Here is an 18,304-nt window from a genome sequence, read left to right as displayed (position 1 = left end):
GTCAAGCTCCAAAACATAAATCAAAGTTGAGAACTTTCAGGGGGTTAATTTACTCATCTACAAAATACATCATTTAAAACAATATCTGACAACAAATGAAGTACAAGTATGGACATTATTTAGTGTAGTTGTATTAAGAATAATTTTTTTGATCATCATTATATATGAAAGAAGTAGAAAACACATAACACACTAAAATTAAATAAATTACAAAAAAAAAAAAAACCTAAACAGAAATCATCTAAGCTACCCACATAATTTTCCTTCCGATTTTTTTTAAAAGTGCTGAAAAACATTTGCTGTCTTTTCCAGGCCACTGTACGTATCAAGAGCTCATATTCAAAGTGCCACCCCCCAAAAAACAAAGTACTTAAAATTCCTGAACATGTGTTCCCCCTTCACACATCAAGAACAGAAAGGAAAGAAAGTAAGAAAGAAGCTAATAACAGGAGTGTTGGCTCCCCCTACAGGATGACACCTACAATTCTATAAAATGCCTACAGATGCAGCTCACGTAAAGAAAGAAACAAAGTGGGGGAAGAACCTTTAATGTAGGCCAGACGATCCCATGAGGGCCTGGGTTGTTGACAGAGGTTTAAAACGGTCAATATAATTTAAGAAGAATGAAATTTGTGCGCACGTGTTTATCCATGTTTGCATATAATAGGTCAGAAATCGATCTCTGCAGAAGTTCAAAATAATAAAATGTGTAGATCATCACCAGCTTCTTGATTTAAAATAATAAGAATCATCAGCATTCAGCCCCCAGCAGCATCCTCACCCAGAATAATAAAAAAAAATAAAAATAAAAAAAAATATCCCATTACTGCGAGCACTCGTCAGCGGTCAAAGTTTAAAAAGCAGCATAGTTGGCTCCTCCTATGGAGTCCTTTAAGAACAAGGCAACTATATATATATATATATATATATATATAGATATATATATAAAATTTTTAAAAAAAATCTGAAATTCCACGAGGAGCTGCAGCTATCCCTGTGGTCACCGACGAGGGGCGGTGCAAGCCCTGGACAGGACACCAGTCTATCACAGGGCCACTTTAACTGGGAAAAGTGGGTATAGAAAATTAATGAATGAATCTGAAATTCCAACCATTAATATCCTTCCTCAGGTTTTTGGCCCTGAATGAAGATTTAAGCATATTTCAGATTGATGCCATTACAATTTCTCCTCAAAGTACCACTTTTGGTTAAGGCTGTCGGAGCAGGGTTGGAGTGAGAGGGCTGGTGTTCCGTTGTCCGTCTTATCTACCGCTTGGACGCACTTCTCGCTCTGTACGTGGTACAGGGTCCGGTCCTGAAAGCAGTCACATGGAGAACGTCATTATAAAACACATAACATAACACAGACGGCAACAGTGAAGTGCTGCAAACAAACGTATTTCATCCAAGCAGCTGTCATTAAATTTTCTAACAAAATAGCTCTTTAATGAAACGGAATCAATCTTGAAAAATGTTTTTAACAACCCTAATCTCTAGTCTCAAGCACTCTTATCTTTTTTGATTGCTTTGTTTACAAGAAGTGTTTTTGGGTAAAAGTGCTTAGAAAATGAATCCATTAGGGTGCGTGGTGCAGCCTTAAGGTGCCCTGACACTTGCACGTATTTGATCCGCGCACTCGTACGCAATCTGCCGTGCCAGACAGTAAACTCGTAAACCATTATAAACTGTACACAGCTTTGTGCAAGTGCAGAATGACAATTTTGAAATGTTAAAAATCACTGGCACGCATTAATCATGTGAACATTGCACAAACAACTCAAAACACAGAGTGCCAGTGTGAGTTAGTGTGACAGCACAGCGTATCACAGAGCGGTGCATCTGAATGATTAGGACAAGATGTTAAATCTATAATAAACATAATTTTACAGATACTCATAAGGAGGAATGAAAATGCAACTGTTTTACCATTACAGGTAGTTTAATCAGCCAAACTCAGAGCAAATGATTAATCCGCTACAAAATAATTATTTTATATAACACAGCATTCAGCGGCACAAAGCGCACCATCCAGCAGAACACAGCGGGTTGCATTGGCATGACGAATTGCGCAGCAGTGCAGGGGTTAAATGCATGCAAGAGTCAAGGTGCCTTTACTGAGAGCTAAAAATCCACCAGACACTCAGAACAGCAACAAAGTAATGCTTACAACTTACTTATGGCCCAATGATATACAATGTAAACTCAGGAGGGGAATAATTAATATTTCTTTGACATCAGTAGTACAAAACACCTAAGAAATAGTCAGCTGTGTACTTTTTAGAATATTTAAATTTATATCAGCTCTGGGCCTGCGTCAGAAGTTATCTCCAATCTGTTAAAATAGTCCCCATATTAAATTAAGTACATTTACAATTACAAAACAAGAACATATAGTTTTGTAACAACTTGATTTTAAAGAGGGTGTAGTTTCCTTTGATTTATTTTTTAAAGACTGACATTTGTGTTAAAATGAGTTATTATATGGCTGCTATGGGCGCTCTGATTGGCTGATTACCGGTTGGATATTTTCCAGATATCGGACCGGTTTCCATGACAGTCAGTCTGAAACGCGTATTTTCTTTACAAACCAGAAGCTAAAAACGTGATCAGAAAAAACAAGTCGGACAATATCTAAACAGCATCTGAAAAAACACACAGATTGAAAGCTTACCAGCTAACAACCAAAGCATCTGTTAGCAAGTTCCTGCTCTGCTCCGGTGTTCTGTTGGGACACCAGCCGTCAGCTCGGAGATGAGCTGAGATTAGACACTGCTCAGCTCGGCTCCAAAGCTCTGAAGTGAGCAGAGGAGGTGAAGTCCCTTTTTTTTTTTTTTTTTTTTTTTTTTTTTTGAGGTGAACTTCACCTCCGCTGCTGAAGCAAACAGCTTCACTTCCGCTCTGACTGTGAGCTCTGTCTTCAAGCCGTCAACAGTTTTCATATTTTTGAAATGGGAACTTATTCGAAAATTGCTTTTTACAGACTTGAAACAGAAGCATCAAATTAACATTTGATACCAAAGGTTTCCCACTTTATTATTAACTTCACTTGCTCGGTCTGTACGGGAATATCAGACCAAGGTGTTTTTCCACACGGATCTTGCTATCGCACGGTCCGTACTTACACCTCGGTATATTTCCCTGTGCAGACCTCACAGTCGGTTAATAATCCTTTATTATTACAAAATAACTTTATGTGGTATATCACAAAATAAGTTCATTTTATTGCTAGGAAAGTATTTATTTGGGGGGATCCCATGGCAAATATTGCAAGTTCAAGCTGTGAGATCTTGCAGATGACATTAAGGAGGAAGTTCATTCTGCATTTGATGGAAACTGGGAGCTTGGAATTTCTACCTTAGAAATAGGAAAAATACATAAGATACGTTTTTTAAAAAAATGTCTCCATACTGACACATTTTTAGCAAACCAAATATAAACATTCTGACTAACTTATGTTAGTACAGGCACCTGATACTACACACCTTTATGAGCGCCATCTATTGATCCAGCAGGCATCCAACAAAACGTTTGTGTAAAATTAGTGCAGCTTTTATATGGTGTGCTTTCCAAATACGATAAGATACACTTTATTGTCCCCTCCGGGAAGTTTGTCTTGGACTCCAAGAGCTGCACTGATAAAACTGCCATGGCATAGTTACATAACTCATGCATATTGCATATAACTTAATACACACACCAATATTGCACATACCCCTTTTGCACAACAGTCTTGCACAGATGGTTCATGCATACTGCACATATCTAAACTGGACATAACCCTACTGCACAGCTGTCTCCCACATATGGTTAAAAGGAAAATGCTGACAATATAGTGAATGACAATGAATAAATAACACTGAATAGCAATGCCACCATGACATTAATGCACAATCCTACTACCTACCCCAGGAACCATTGTTACGTGGGCACGAATGAGTTCTTAAAGCAATTCAGTCTACATTGAGGGATTCTGTATCACCTACCAGACAGTAGGAGTTCATACTCGGAGTAGAGGATGTGGGAAGGATCCGACAAACCTCGCTGTGCTTGTTTGAGAACAGACTGTTCATACAACCTCTGGCAAAAATTATGAAATCACCGGCCTCAGAGGATTCAGTTGTTTAATTTTGTAGAAAAAAAAAAAGCAGATCACAGACATGACACAAAACTAAAGTCATTTCAAATGGCAACTTTCTGGCTTTAAGAAACACTATAAGAAATCAGGGGAAAAAAAATGTGGTAGTCAGTAAGTTACTTTTTTAGACCAAGCAGAGGGGAAAAAATAAATAAATAAGGAATCACTCAATTATGAGGAAAAAATTATGGAATCATGAAAAACAAGAATGCTCCAACACATCACTAGTATTTTGTTGCACCACCTCTGGCTTTTATAACAGCTTGCAGTCTCTGAGGCGTGGACTTAATGAGTGACAAACAGTACTCTTCATCAATCTGGCTCCAACTTTCTCTCATTGCTGTTGCCAGATCAGCTTTGCAGGTTGGAGCCTTGTCATGGACCATTTTCTTCAACTTCCAAAGATTTTCAATTGGATTAAGATCCGGACTATTTGCAGGCCATGACATTGACCCTATGTGTCTTTTTGCAAGGAATGTTTTCACAGTTTTTGCTCTATGGCAAGATGCATTATCATCTTGAAAAATGATATCATCCCCAAACATCCTTTCAATTGATGGGATAAGAAAAGTGTCCAAAATATCAACGTAAACTTGTGCATTTATTAATGATGTAAAGACAGCCATCTCCCCAGTGCCTTTACCTGACATGCAGCCCCATATCATCAATAACTGTGGAAATTTAGATGTTCTCTTCAGGCAGTCATCTTTATAAATCTCATTGGAACGGCACCAAACAAAAGTTCCAGCATCATCACCTTGCCCAATGCAGATTCGAGATTCATCACTGAATATGACTTTCATCCAGTCATCCACAGTCCACGATTGCTTTTCCTTAGCCCATTGTAACCTTGTTTTTTTCTGTTTAGGTGTTAATGATTTCTTTCGTTTAGCTTTTCTGTATGTAAATCCCATTTCCTTTAGGCGGTTTCTTACAGTTCGGTCAGACGTTGACTCCAGTTTCCTCCCATTCGTTCCTCATTTGTTTTGTTGTGCATTTTCGATTTTTGAGACATATTGCTTTAAGTTTTCTGTCTTGACGCTTTAGTTTTATGTCATGTCTGTGATCTGCTTTTTTTCTACAAAATTAAACAACTGAATGAACATCCTCCGAGGCCGGTGATTCCATAATTTTTGCCAGGGGTTGTACATGGACTGCAGGGAAGGGTTTTCAGTCCTCCCTACAACTTTCATGGCAGTCTTCACCATACGAGCAATCTTAGATTTTAACTGGACAGAGAGACTACCGTACCAAGATGTCATCCCATACCGGATAATGCTTTCCAAAACAGCCTGATAAAACAGAAACAAGATGTTCTGATCAACCCCAAACACCCTGAGTCTGCGCAGAAAATATACCCTCTGCTGCATAAATTATTGACATATGTTTCCCAGCTAAACTGGTTACTAAGTAAATGCCTAGATACCTGTAAAAGCTGACCTGACTGATTTCTTCATCATGAAATACCAGAGGGGTATGATCACCAATTGAGCGAGGGTCAATTATCATCTTCTCAGTTTTCTTTACATTTATGGTAAGAAAATTAGCATCACACCAGTGGACAAAAGACTGCACCTCGTTAAAGTACAGTGATGGATCTGAGTCTTTGTGAAGCAGACTGAGGATGCCAGTGTCATCAGAATACTTAAAAACATGGTTTCCACCAAAGTGGCTAATACAATCGTTAGTATAAAGAGTAAAAAGGACAGGCGAACTGACACAGCCTGGCTTTACGTTTCCATTTTAAGTGTTTTTTTTTTTTTTTACTAATTTTCAGTCAGAAACAAAGTTGTACCATGCTGCTTCTGCTCCATGATGTTTCGAAGCAGTGCAGTTTGATCACCGAACAGCATGCTGGGAAAGAGTTTCTCAGCACGTTATGGAATCTTGTGGCTGACTCATATGAGTCAAAATCATAAAAATTTTAAGACAAGGCAAATTTTGATCAAACTGGGAACATAAGATTAAGAATGCCTTGCTTGAATACGAAGGAATAAAATTTTAGTAGTTACCAAAAATAAATAAATTCCTTTTTTATTAATTTAATTAGATTAAGAAAAACATGAGAACAACAGCTTCAAGTCTTGGAAAAATGCAGTTCAGGTTCATTTTAAGTTCTGCTACAGGTAGAGGCAACTTATAATGCATTTTTTTTTCAGCAATTTGGTAGGGGAACAGATTTCTCGCATACAAAATAAATGTCAAAGGTAAGCAGAACACACAGAGGCTTGATTGCTAACAATGTTATAATATCAAGTATCGCTGATGAGTGAACATTTTCAATTTCTTGTCCTAATTGATCTCCATTTCTAAACTTGGCTCTTTCATCATCTCTCCTTCCTCCCTCAACTGACTTAGCCGCTGCCTCCTCTTTGTTCCGTCTTCATTTAGATAGCACGCTTTAGCAACTGATGCCAGTGTTGTGAGACTACACCAAACACACTGCTAAACAACTGCCACATGTGCACGGAATATCCAGCAAGGTGCTGCTGTGTGACTTAGTGAATTATAGAGTTTGGCATCGGCACATTAGAGATCATCACCACTGGAAAGGCTCTACAATGAACCTGACATCAGTGGTACGCATGAGGTTCATGTTGTGGCAGATGCTGCTCAATTTACTTCTCGAGGCTCCAGTTTGTTTTATTGCATCAGTTTGTTTTATTGCATCAGCACCTTAAAAGTCAACACTGTTTGTGCAGCAATGCAAAATTTGCAAAGAGGAATACTGTAAATTGAACAAAAAATTGAGTTAGAAAAAAATAGAGAGACTGACAATTTGACATTTTGCCTCTGTACACCGCCACAATGGAGATGAAAAGAAACAGCATGTTTGTAGTGTAGCCTTTCAGCATTAATTCAAGCGGTTGAACAAAAATATCACATTAGCTATTCAGAAATATAGGCAGCCCATTTTAAGAGCTCACAAGTAATTGGACACACTAAATACGCAGCTTGTTTTTAAAACAAATCATCAAACCAGTTTTCTTTATACATGTTAGAGGATGGGTACTTCAACATTTCCAAGTCGCTGAATATGTACTGGACTTACATCAGTATTATGTTGCATTAAGTAATACAAACAGTGCACTACTAGTCAGGAGGTTATACCTGGTAGTCAGGAGGATATATCATTTTTAAATGACAAATGTAATATTTTTGGTCAACTTCTTGAATTAAAAGTTGAACGTTCACTTTTTTTCCATATAAAAGCAAGGACTAACAAGAGCAAGAAGCTAATATCGAGAATCTGGTTCTCAATATTACCCGAAGACAAGCGGTGAAGAAATAAAAAATGCAAAAAGAAACTGCTGTGTGGGACGCAAAATATTTTGACAAATCATCACCTCTTATGATACAAAACAGCAACAGCAAACTCCTTCAGGGTCAACAAAATCCTGCTACTTTCTGGCTGCCATGTTTGCGCCACCTCCAAATGACAATATAAAGAACAGCAATGAGAGCACGTGAATGACTGACCTTTCGGAAGACAAACTTCTGTTGCGCTGGTTGAGGCTCCCCTCGTTTTTTACACCGCTGCATAGTCAAGTAGGTCGAAATGTTGTCGCCTGCGACACAACCAGCAGGTTCTCTTGTGTTGTAGCGAATCTCACCATCCATGGAGAACTCAAAAAACTGCCAGAGGAGATGAGGGGGTACTTTCAAACGCAATCCTTTCATATAAATAATGTCACATTGTTGTCTGATCATATGTCAGCTTATGGCCTGAAAGACCAACATCCAGTACCTGGTTTTGACCCATGCCATGGCAGATATACAAAGTGACACGTTGTCCCACTATAACATTTTCATCTACAGGATTGTAGTCAAAACAGTAGTTGACCTTTCCCTGATTCTTCAGCTGGAATAAGAAAGGAAGGAGGAGGGGTGCTATTACAGCTAGAACAATACACTGGCTCCATGATACAATACAGATCATGATATACTTATCACAATATATTATTACATCAGTGTTCACACTAAATACACAGAAATTTAATCAGTGCTGAACATTTAAGACTAAAGAAAAATTATTCTGGAGGTATTAACTACAATTATATAACAGCTGAGTGGATCTTTGTCATTTGATTGGTGCTTTGTGTGACATGATATGACATGGATTATACATCCCATTTGTGTTTCATTGCATTGAGAGTGCAATTTGCTTTCATTCAGAGTGCAAGTTTGGTTCCATACATTTGGTACCATTGCACTCTGCTCTCACACGCAAATAAGCGTGCACACACACACACAAAACAAATCCACTGCGCTGTAAGACGTCTGACGTGATTTTTTTTATTTTTTTTCGCTGCACTGAGGAATTACACAGTTTTATTTTTTTGGTAGTACACGTGTGCACAAGCTCCTTCCCGCTCACACAAGCCGGGTGGCGCTTTGCTTTAAAACAAACATGGCGGAGTTTGTTTTGCTGACGGACGACGATTTGATGCACGGCATGGTGGACTTCATCGTCAGAATTATTTTTGGAGTCCTATTTAAAGTTTGTGTTGGATTGTTGTCAAAGCAACAGTGACACACCAAAGCAGGATTCATTTCCGACTTTTTTTTTTTTCGCTGCACTGAGGAGCTACTAAAATCTAAGTCCCTTTTCTGTTGTTTGCAAATTAATATAACATAAAATGACGAGGGTCTATTTTAGCCATTATATAAAACAAATAATGAATGTTTTTACATTCTTTCAATGGAACAAATATTTAATTCGGTGAAAGCGGGAACATACCATTCAACGAGGCCTCATTGAATGGTATGTTCCAGCTTTCACCAAACATTCATTATTTGTATACTAGTGCATTGCCTGTGGGGATCCAGGGGCTCTAGATTAGGTAGTGTTTATAAAATAGGTAGCTGATATGTTTCAAGGGTGGTAATAAATTATGCAAAGTTTCCATAATGATTTGGAATGGCGTGAGCCCAGAATGTAACTATCAACATCCAATGTTGTTACGCAATTTCTCTAAAAAGAAAGAAAAAGAGTCCTATCAACATTCTGTTTTGGCACATTCATCCTTGACCCAAAATATATAAGCATACCCAAGGCAAATGTCAGCTCTCCCCAGATCAAAGTTATACACGCACCTACTTTTAATATATGATTATAGATTTTGTTTCCTATTTGCATATTTTATAAATATATATGCTTCTTCCAGAGGCTATTCTTTTTAACATGGACTAGCTGACTTTCAGTAGTATCACAATGCTCATTTATATATATATTTCATACAACCTCCACAATACAATTGTCACGATATGCGACGTATCGTTAAACACCTACCATTTATCTGACACTGGAAACACTATCCAAAGTGGGAACTTACTATGTTTTCAATTTTAACTTGCTCAGAAGCCTCATTCCCATCCTGCTCAGATCATTACAAATTAAAACATAAGTTATAAAACTAGCAATTCAAATATGCTCTTACCATTCCAAACATGCCCGGCCGGTCCTCTGGTATGTGAATATCAGGATAAATGTTGTCAAGATACCACCTGAAGTTCTTACAGCCCAGCATCTCCCTAAGTTTCCTGCGGTCTGTCACATCCCCAAAGGACTCCTAGAAACAAAAATTTAAAAATTTTATTTGCATCCCAATTCACCCCAGGCCGTACTGCTTTATGGTGTAGAATGTGAAGAATATTAGGCTGAACACAAATGCTGTTACATGGTTATTACATTATTGTAACAATACTCAAACAAGGATGTTGTGTGTAAAACACTGAAATTCAGAGGGCTACAGGATCAATGCATGGTTCTGCACTGAAAACATACAGCAGCACAACCTGTTAATCCATGACAGTTATAATACTAAACAGCTGAGTGGTTCCTTGTCATTTCATTGGTGCTTTGTATGTCACATGACATGGATTATTCATCCCATTTGTGTTGCGTTGCATTTAGTGTGCAAATATGGTTCCATTTACCATGAAAATTTGGTTCCGTACATTTTGTACCATTGCACGCTGCGAACCCGAATGTCACTGAATGACATGGAAAGGTGGTAATCACACACCGGAACGCCGTGAACCCACCCCCATCACCTAGGGTGTCTCCTGATCATGTATCCCAAGTGTCATTTAATCAGAGGAGGTTTTACACCTGTAAGAGTGCAGTGTGTGTGTGTATATACATGTTATTTTTAGAATAGTCATGTTCAGCTGTGAAATCAAGTGATTAATCAATCAGACAGTTTTGTAAATAAGTGCAGCTGCAGCATGCGCCGCCGTCACAACACTTCACAAACGATTTTTAAAAACATCATTCAGCCAGTTTATGAGCTGAATTGTTTGCTGAATGAAAATGTTTGATGGCAAATATTTAAAATCACACAAACATGACCTAACCTAGACCTACCAGTCGTGCATGGGGGCTCCGATGGTAGTAGACTTCCTTGAATTCATCCATCCACACCTCAGCAGCACGCACCGTGTTTGCCAGAGCTTTCTGCCGTGTATAAGGGGCGCTTTTAGGAAAAACATGGCCCACATGGGAGCACGGATGGATCTCCAGGCTGCCCCCACACTGCCAAATCTAAGGGACATCAACAACACCAACAAGAGGATGTGGTTAGCCTCTCCCTCATGACTCAATCAGTAAAAACAAGAAAGCCAATGCGCAGCCTTGCTGAAGGGTTTGGAAAGAAAAACAGTTTTGTTTTTGGAGAACTGTATCTTTAGTCAGTTCTTTTGGGAGGTTGTTACTGTAGAAAAGGAATATTCAAGTTCACAACTGCAAATGAAGTTTTTAGCTTTTTGACCTGGAGTCATTGCTTTTAGATGCATTTGTCATTTAACAAGGACTGTGGTAGATCAGCTGATCAGTCTTGATAAATACAAAGAAAACAGATCCGACTGCCTTTTTTTTTTTTAACTAATTTGTGAACTACAGTGTGGTTTTCTGCACAGAGATGGCATCAGACTGTAAACGCAATTAAACACCCTTAGAATGGTGAATGCTGTAGCTCCATGGGATGCAGCAAGAAGCTCTTGAACAGACGATGCATTAAGCCGATAATGTACACCAGAAAAACTACAGGTGTGCACATGTGAAAATGTGTTGCTCTCACCCTGAAAGAGAACTCCAAGTTCTCACCTCCCCACACCTCCATGCCTGTGTCGTAAGTCCCCAGATAATGGAAGTATTTCTTGTTCACGGCAAAGAGACCACCTGCCATAGTGGGAGACCTGGAGAGAAAGGGGACAATTACATTAAAAATGTCCTTTCATATTATATGCTATGAATAGAATACAGCCTTTATTGTATTTATACTTATATACAACAAAATTTGTCCTCTGCATTTAACCAACTCCAGTTACAGTTAGACACAATCCAACCACTGCGAGCAGTGGGCAGTCACAGTCCAGCACCCGGGGACCAACTCCAGATGTAGACTCTGCCTTGGTCAGGGGCAGAGAAAGAAGTAGACCCTAAATAAGCATGTTTTTGATTATGAGAGGAAACCGGAGTGCCTGGAGGAAACCCACGTAGACATGGGGAGAACATGCAAACTCCACACAGAAAGGGCGGGAATCTATCCCACTACCTTTTTAGTGTGAGGCACCAGTGCCAACCACTAATCCATCATGTCGAATGAGACAGATTCATATATTTGGGATTTTGTTTTTGTCTGTATCCATGAGCACGCACAGGGCAACCTTACAGTGAGTATTTATCTACCAAACAAACAAACAAACGAGACCCCCAGGATAGTAATAAATCTACAGATCTACTTGTTGCAAACAAACCCCACTCCCTGGCATACAACTTTGTTGCATGTATTACACATCTTGACAGCAAATGTTTTGTGCTGAAATACCTGAATTAAAAAAAAAAAATTGTCAACCTCTCTATAGGGCCAAAAAAAAAAAAAAAAAAAAATGTCTCTTTATACATGTAATTGAGATAAAGCATTTTGTAAATAAAAGCAGTAGAGGTCCAGTTATGTCTGGAGTGGCTTTCAGATGATGGAGGCCACTGTGCTCATTGACCATCAAAGCAGCAGAAATGTTTCTGTACCCTTCCCCAAATTTGTGCCTCAAAGAAAATCCTGTCTCAGAAATCTACAGACAATTCCTTTGACTTCATGCTTGATTTGTGCTCTGACATGCACTGTCAACTGGGCAGATGTGTGTCTTTCCAAATCATGTCCAGTAAACTGAATTCACTCCCAGGTGGACTCCAATTAAGCTGTAGAAACATCAGTGGAAGCATGATGCACCTGAGCTCAATTTTGAGCTTCATGGCAAAGGCTGTGAATACTTATGTACGCGTGATTTCTTAGTGGGGTTTTTTTTTAATTTGCAAAAAACAGAATGTGACTTTGCACTGGAAACAAGTGTTTCCAAAGGTCCAGCTCAACATATAAAACAGAATTTCCATGTGTATGCACCTGATCTGATCCCTCATTAGCACAAAAATGACAGACACAAAGCACATTTCAGTAGGACAAAAATGCCAACCTGTCTCAGCACCAGCTGCACCTCCACCTATTTATGGCTATCATTATGTTTATTATTTATCAAAACACACCTGATGACATCAGTAGGCGAGTTCCGCCGTTTCTGCTCATGCTCTGGGATTATGTGCCAAGTAAAAACCAACCGCCAATCAAATCCTCCAATCTGAGGTTCTCCGGGGTTGCCTAAATATTCAAATGTGTTCCAGTCAATCACATCAATGACAGGACACACCACAGCTGAGGGGTTCTCTTTGATCCTGGATGGAAAGAAATGACAACCATTGACAGATTGGTTCAATCAATGTCCATCATCTTGTACTGTCCAGTTCATGAGTATTTGGACAGTGGCAATGTCTGTAATTTTACCAACATACATCAGCACAAAATTTTACCAACATACATCATCACAATGTTGCTGAAATTAAACAGTCAAGATGTGACTGAAGTGTAGACTTTCAGCTTTAATTCAAAGGGTTCCCCAAAAAATACTGAAGAATTACAGTTCCTCCATTTTGGGAGGCCATAAGTAATTGGACAAACTAAATGCAAGAAATACTGTTAAGACAGACAGATTTACTATATAGAATGTCATACTGTTTACATTTTGTCATTACTAATTATGCCCAAGACATATTTAGCAACTTGAAAATGCCAATGCATCGATACCTTGACAACAGCAAGTCTAAATGTTAGTTTGTTCATTTACTTATGGTTTGTAAAAATGGTAGTAAGGCCTTAATCGTTAATGCAGCATGTTTTCTGAACCCTTTGAAATAAAGTTGAAAGTCTACATTGACAAACATCATGATTGCTTCATTTCAAGCCTCCTGTGTTGCAGTTTTTGCCACTGTCCTAATACTTATGGACCAATTATACAGTCTTCACGTTTCATGCAGTTTTTTTTTTTTTTTTTTTTCTTGTTACCTTTGGAGAAGTGGCTCCAACCAACCCTCGTGACACTCGCAGTGACAGTCCAGGAAGGTCAATATGTCACCTGTGGCAATGGTTGCCCCTAGTAATCGTGCTCTGACCAACCCCTCTCTCTTGGTGGCCCGAATGAGACGCACCTTTCTTAAACCTGCAATGTATTTCTCCAATGGCTCCTTCAGATGAGCTTGAAAAAATATGAAATAAATAAGTCGGCACAGAAAATCAAAGTTATAATTCCACATGTCTTTATGGAACAAACCAAATAAAGAAAACAAACAAAATTGCCAACTTTGAAAAACAATATAAGAAGGTGTACGTTTGACTGTTCAACAGACTGTTTTGTTGGAAGGACAGAGAGCATTGCTTCATCTACAGGCCTCCTAAACCAGAAAGATTTAGAACAACTCCCTTAAAATGTCTGAGGGCCTTAAGTACTGTCTGGGTTATTAAACAAAAAAAAAAAAAAAGAGAGAGAATCTTAATCCTAACCCTGTGGTTTAAAATTAATTTAAAAAAAAAAATTATGAAACACTACTCACTTGGTTTGTGGTTAACTATTGAGCGTATGAACCTTTCAGTTTAACATACTCATGTGGAGGAAATAATGTTCCAGAAGTGAGCTCTAACGCAACCTGTATGCGGATAATATTTATGCCACCTGCCTGAAGTTCAAACACTTAAACACCTTTCCTAATCTGTTTGCTTTCTACCTGTCCCACAATTAAATGGCTGACACGTGTTGAGGTGTGTCCCTTTGTGGCGCTGTAATTTTACTGCCAATCACACAAGACTGTCCCTATTGTTAGTCCATTCCACTGTTGCTCTTACCTCTGTCACTGTAGTCGTCCACCAGCACCACCTCCTTCAGCAGGATGTCTGGAGATGTTTCCAGCACGCTGTGGACAGTCCTCAACAGGGTGGACCAGGCCTCATTGTAGAAGGCGATAACCACAGAGGTCGTTGGCAAGGACCGGTAGTCATATTTCAGCTCTCTACAACTGTGACAGAAAGAGAGCAGAGTTGTTTGAGGACAAAATGGGTCATGTCTTTACCCGTATTTGTTGGTAGAGTTGGATGGTTTGTCACCAGGATGATGCAAAACTTTACTCGTGATTTGCATGAAACATGGTGGAGGTTGTGGGACATGGACACAGAATCAAACATTGTGAGAACATTTTCAACAATTTCTCATGAAATAATCCTTTTACCTCAACATGTCATGTGAGTGGAACATGTACTGGGATTAATATGATTGAAGACCTGCATCTTTGCATTAGTATGTCCCTCCAGTTGTATTTATTTTATCACCCCACAATCATTTGCTGAGGAGACCTGGTTTCTTGTGTACAGTTTCCCAACAAATGCGTTGCACAATCACTCTGACTCAGAAATGGAACAGCTGGAAGAAATCTTTGAAATCCAGCAATGTCATGATGACATTCGTGTAGGTAAAGTTCCAGTACTTACAGCGGGTTCCATCTCTCCGGAAGCCTGCGGTGTAATGACAGCCTGTCACTCAGGTAAATATTAATCTGGTGCTTTCTGATGCTCTCCTCTTCTTGTAGTTTCGCTTGTCCCTTCAGATGGAGTTTGACAGCTTTTCCCAGTTCGCCCAGAGCATTTAAATCCAGCGGTGGTTTCTCGTAGACGGGTTTCTTCAGCTCCTCGTCGTCGTTCAGCTCCTCGGAGGCCTCCTGTCGGCTCGGCTCGCGCGGGTCTTCGGAATTGTACCTTAACAAAATTAAAAACCCCAGAGAACAGGCGGCAAAAAGCAAAAGAAGTGGCTTTTTTCGATGCCTCCTCCCGCAGACTGCCATGTCGCGTCCTCGCGCTCTGAAGGAACTTTCATTCCCGGAGGCTCGCGCACACCTGGCGCGAGGAGGGGGTGGGGGGAGAAAGTGTCTCTTTCGCGTGTCACGTGACCTTCTTGATTTTTAATCCCGCGCCGCCAATCATTTTTTTTTAATGAATTTGTATTTCTTCAAAGATGTCGGAGAGGAGGAACTGCTCACTTGTTGATCAGAAGTTCGACAGTCCTGCTCGGTGAGTTGAAGTAAAGTGTGCAAAGGATTATCCTGTTTTATCTCCTCGGATTAGACATCTATCCTCAAGGAATCTAGGTCACGTAAAAACTGCGTTTAGTTAAGAAAAACTCCAAAAAACTAACCTAAATGATTGTCGACCCAGTCACGCTGTTTAAAAAAAAAAAAAAAAAAAAATACAACGCGCACCATTTTCCTCTTTACAAAAATCTAAAATGTCACCAGTCGAGGAACACAACATAGAACATAACTTTACTTCCCGTAAAGTAACCCAGAAGTCGCTCGCTCGCGCCTGTCAAGTTTCGGACTAAACGCCCATATTTCTGTTGGTTATATTTTCACAATAAAACGATTATAAAAGACGAAAAAAAGTGCAGAGCATACACACACAAATGGCCTGAAAATTTTACCCACTGGAGAGACTACATTTTCTCTTTGTGTGTTTTTTAATGTACTCTTTCACTTTTAATTCCTCCAACTCTATGATTTCAAATTCAGGGTTAATGCAGTCAATCAGCAGATCCACAAAATTTCTATAAGTTGCTGACCTTTCCAGTGGGGTCGCCACAGCTGAGCCACAAGTGTTATGCTGGATTCCCTTCCTGACCCAACTCCAGCTTTACTTGGAGAAACACACACAGCTTCTGGTCTTCCAAACAGGTCTCTCAGCCAAGTACTAACTAACTAGGACCTATAGTCTTGCTTTGCTTAGGAGATCTGACCTGATTAGGGATACACAGAGCAGACTGTACACAAAATTTATGTAAGTAACCCAACAAAAATGACTGCATATTAATTTTATGTTGCTTATGCAGGTCCTGGTCACAGTGGCAGCATCCCACACTTCCCTATCCTCGGCTCAAGTCCTCCAACTCTTCCTAAGGATCCCAACGCATTCCCAAATCAGCCTCCGGGCTGTCTTGAGTCTTCTCCGGAGCCTTCTCCCAGTTGGATGTTCCTGGAAGACCCCTCTAGGGAGACAACCATATTCACCTCTGCAATTTTGGGTTCCTATTTTGGGCCATTTTGACACTTTTCGACATACACATTAATCATAACATAAAATAAAGGCATTCACCTATCCAATTGCTTGTGAAACCTTGTCACTAACAGCAGGGTTCACGTGACCACAAAGGCTACTGGTGCTTGTTTTCCAACTTCTTTAGTTGCTGCAAATTCAGGATATGTTAAAATGTTTAAATTATAATGCTTGCCCTACTGCAAGTAGTAGGGCAAGCATGGAAGTAATGGAGTCAGTAAGTTCATGGGTTGGAAAATGTTCCTTAAGAAACTTCATAAATACTACTACATATTCACAGCTGAAATTTTGGGTTCTGATAAATACAGGTGATGATGAACAGTAAGCCTACAATTTTAGACATTAGTAGCATCTTTTAATGCACAAAATTACCATAACATAAAATAAAGCTAGACAAACCAATCAAGGTGCTTGCTTTTAGCAATGTACTAATGTTATTTTTGCTCATTTTAGAATATCTTAACTGTAACATCTGTACACACGATCCCATCTCAGCTCTGTCCTGGTTGGTACTTGGCTGGTAATCCACTTGGGAGCACAGAGAGTTGTGAGGAAGTCGCTCTATGTGGAATTGGAGTTTTATCAATAGAGTATCCAGTGTAAAACTTGAGCCAGTCTCACTGCAGATCTATAACTGGTCTACAGTGGTGACCCAGAGCACTACTATTCATGTCCCTGCAGAGTTTTTGCAATTAAAATGCACCTTTCATACTTTTATCCTGAAAGTGTAATTGTTCAACTGGAAGTTTTATTACTGGCTTTTGAAACATTGAATACATTTAACTAGAACAACCAAGTTCATCAGTGGTAAGGCAGCAGAATATTTTGAAATATCTTTTCATTAAGTTCTGATCACAAATAAAATACTAATATGATTTTAGATTTTCAAATGTAAAAGCTCATTTACTGATGCTGTTTGATAAAACTAAGAAATCACATGTACATATTCACAGCCTGTCAAAAAGCTCAAAATTGAGCTTAGGTGCATCCTGTATCTACTGATTACCCTTGACATGTTTCTACAGTTTAATTGGAGTCCACCTGTGGTAAATTCAGTCGATTGGACATGCGTTGGAAGGCCCACATACCCGTCTACATATAAGGTCCCACAGTTGACAGTGCATGTTAGAGCACAAACCAAGCATGAAGTCAAAGGAATTGTCTGTAGACCTCTGAGACAGTATCATCGCTAAGCACAAATCTAGGGAAGGGTACAGAAACATTTCTGCTGCTTTGAAGGTCCCAGTGAGCACAGTGGCCTCCATCATCCATAAATGGAAGAAGTTCAGATCCCCCAGGACTCTTCCGAGAGCTATAGCCGCCTGTCTAAACTGAGTGGAGACTAAGGCCCTTCTGGGGAGAAGGGTCTTAGTCAGAGAGGTGACCAAGAACCCGATGGTCACTCTGTCAGAGCTCTACCATTCCTCTGTGGAGAGAGGAGAATCTTCCAGAAGGACAACCATCTCTGCAGCAATCCATCAATCAGGCCTGTATGGTAGAGTGGCCAGACAGAAGCAACTCCTTAGTAAAAGGCACATGGCAGCCCACCTGGAGTTTGCCAAAAGGCACCTGAATGACTCTCAGACCATGAGAAACAAAATGCTCTGGTCTGATGAGACAAAAATTGGAATCTTTGGCATAAATGCCCAGGCATCATGTTTGGAGGAAACTGGGCACCATCCCT

The 18,304-nt window shown here is 39.6% G+C and overlaps 1 protein-coding gene across 1 annotated transcript; it reads right to left on the bottom strand.

Annotated features, from left to right (window-relative positions):
* Nucleotides 1-1,161: 1,161 nt before the first annotated feature.
* On the bottom strand, nt 1,162-15,793 carry galnt12 (UDP-N-acetyl-alpha-D-galactosamine:polypeptide N-acetylgalactosaminyltransferase 12). Its single transcript, XM_034160233.1, has 10 exons — nt 15,007-15,793; nt 14,368-14,537; nt 13,534-13,723; nt 12,681-12,866; nt 11,218-11,335; nt 10,506-10,682; nt 9,577-9,708; nt 7,884-7,997; nt 7,616-7,771; nt 1,162-1,315 (listed from the first exon to the last, which is right to left on the bottom strand). Exons 1-10 carry the CDS (start codon nt 15,354-15,356, stop codon nt 1,178-1,180), a joined length of 1,731 nt encoding a protein of 576 aa, XP_034016124.1. The 5' UTR covers nt 15,357-15,793; the 3' UTR covers nt 1,162-1,177.
* Nucleotides 15,794-18,304: the final 2,511 nt, after the last annotated feature.

Source organism: Thalassophryne amazonica, chromosome 20 (assembly GCF_902500255.1).
Source record: "Thalassophryne amazonica chromosome 20, fThaAma1.1, whole genome shotgun sequence".
NCBI lineage: Eukaryota > Metazoa > Chordata > Actinopteri > Batrachoidiformes > Batrachoididae > Thalassophryne > Thalassophryne amazonica.
Note: the sequence above shows the minus strand (reverse complement) of the source record. Positions and strands in the feature narration are given on the sequence as shown.

Excerpts from the sequence above, each read along its gene's own strand:
- galnt12 (XM_034160233.1), bottom strand. The coding sequence starts at position 15,356 with ATGGCAGTCTGCGGGAGGAGGCATCGAAAAAAGCCACTTCTTTTGCTT. Across the intron at positions 12,867-13,533 it reads TTGGAGCCACTTCTCCAAAG|GATCAAAGAGAACCCCTCAG; the intron begins GTAACAAGAAAA and ends CTTTCCATCCAG. Across the intron at positions 9,709-10,505 it reads GGAGCCCCCATGCACGACTG|GAGTCCTTTGGGGATGTGAC; the intron begins GTAGGTCTAGGT and ends TTTTGTTTCTAG.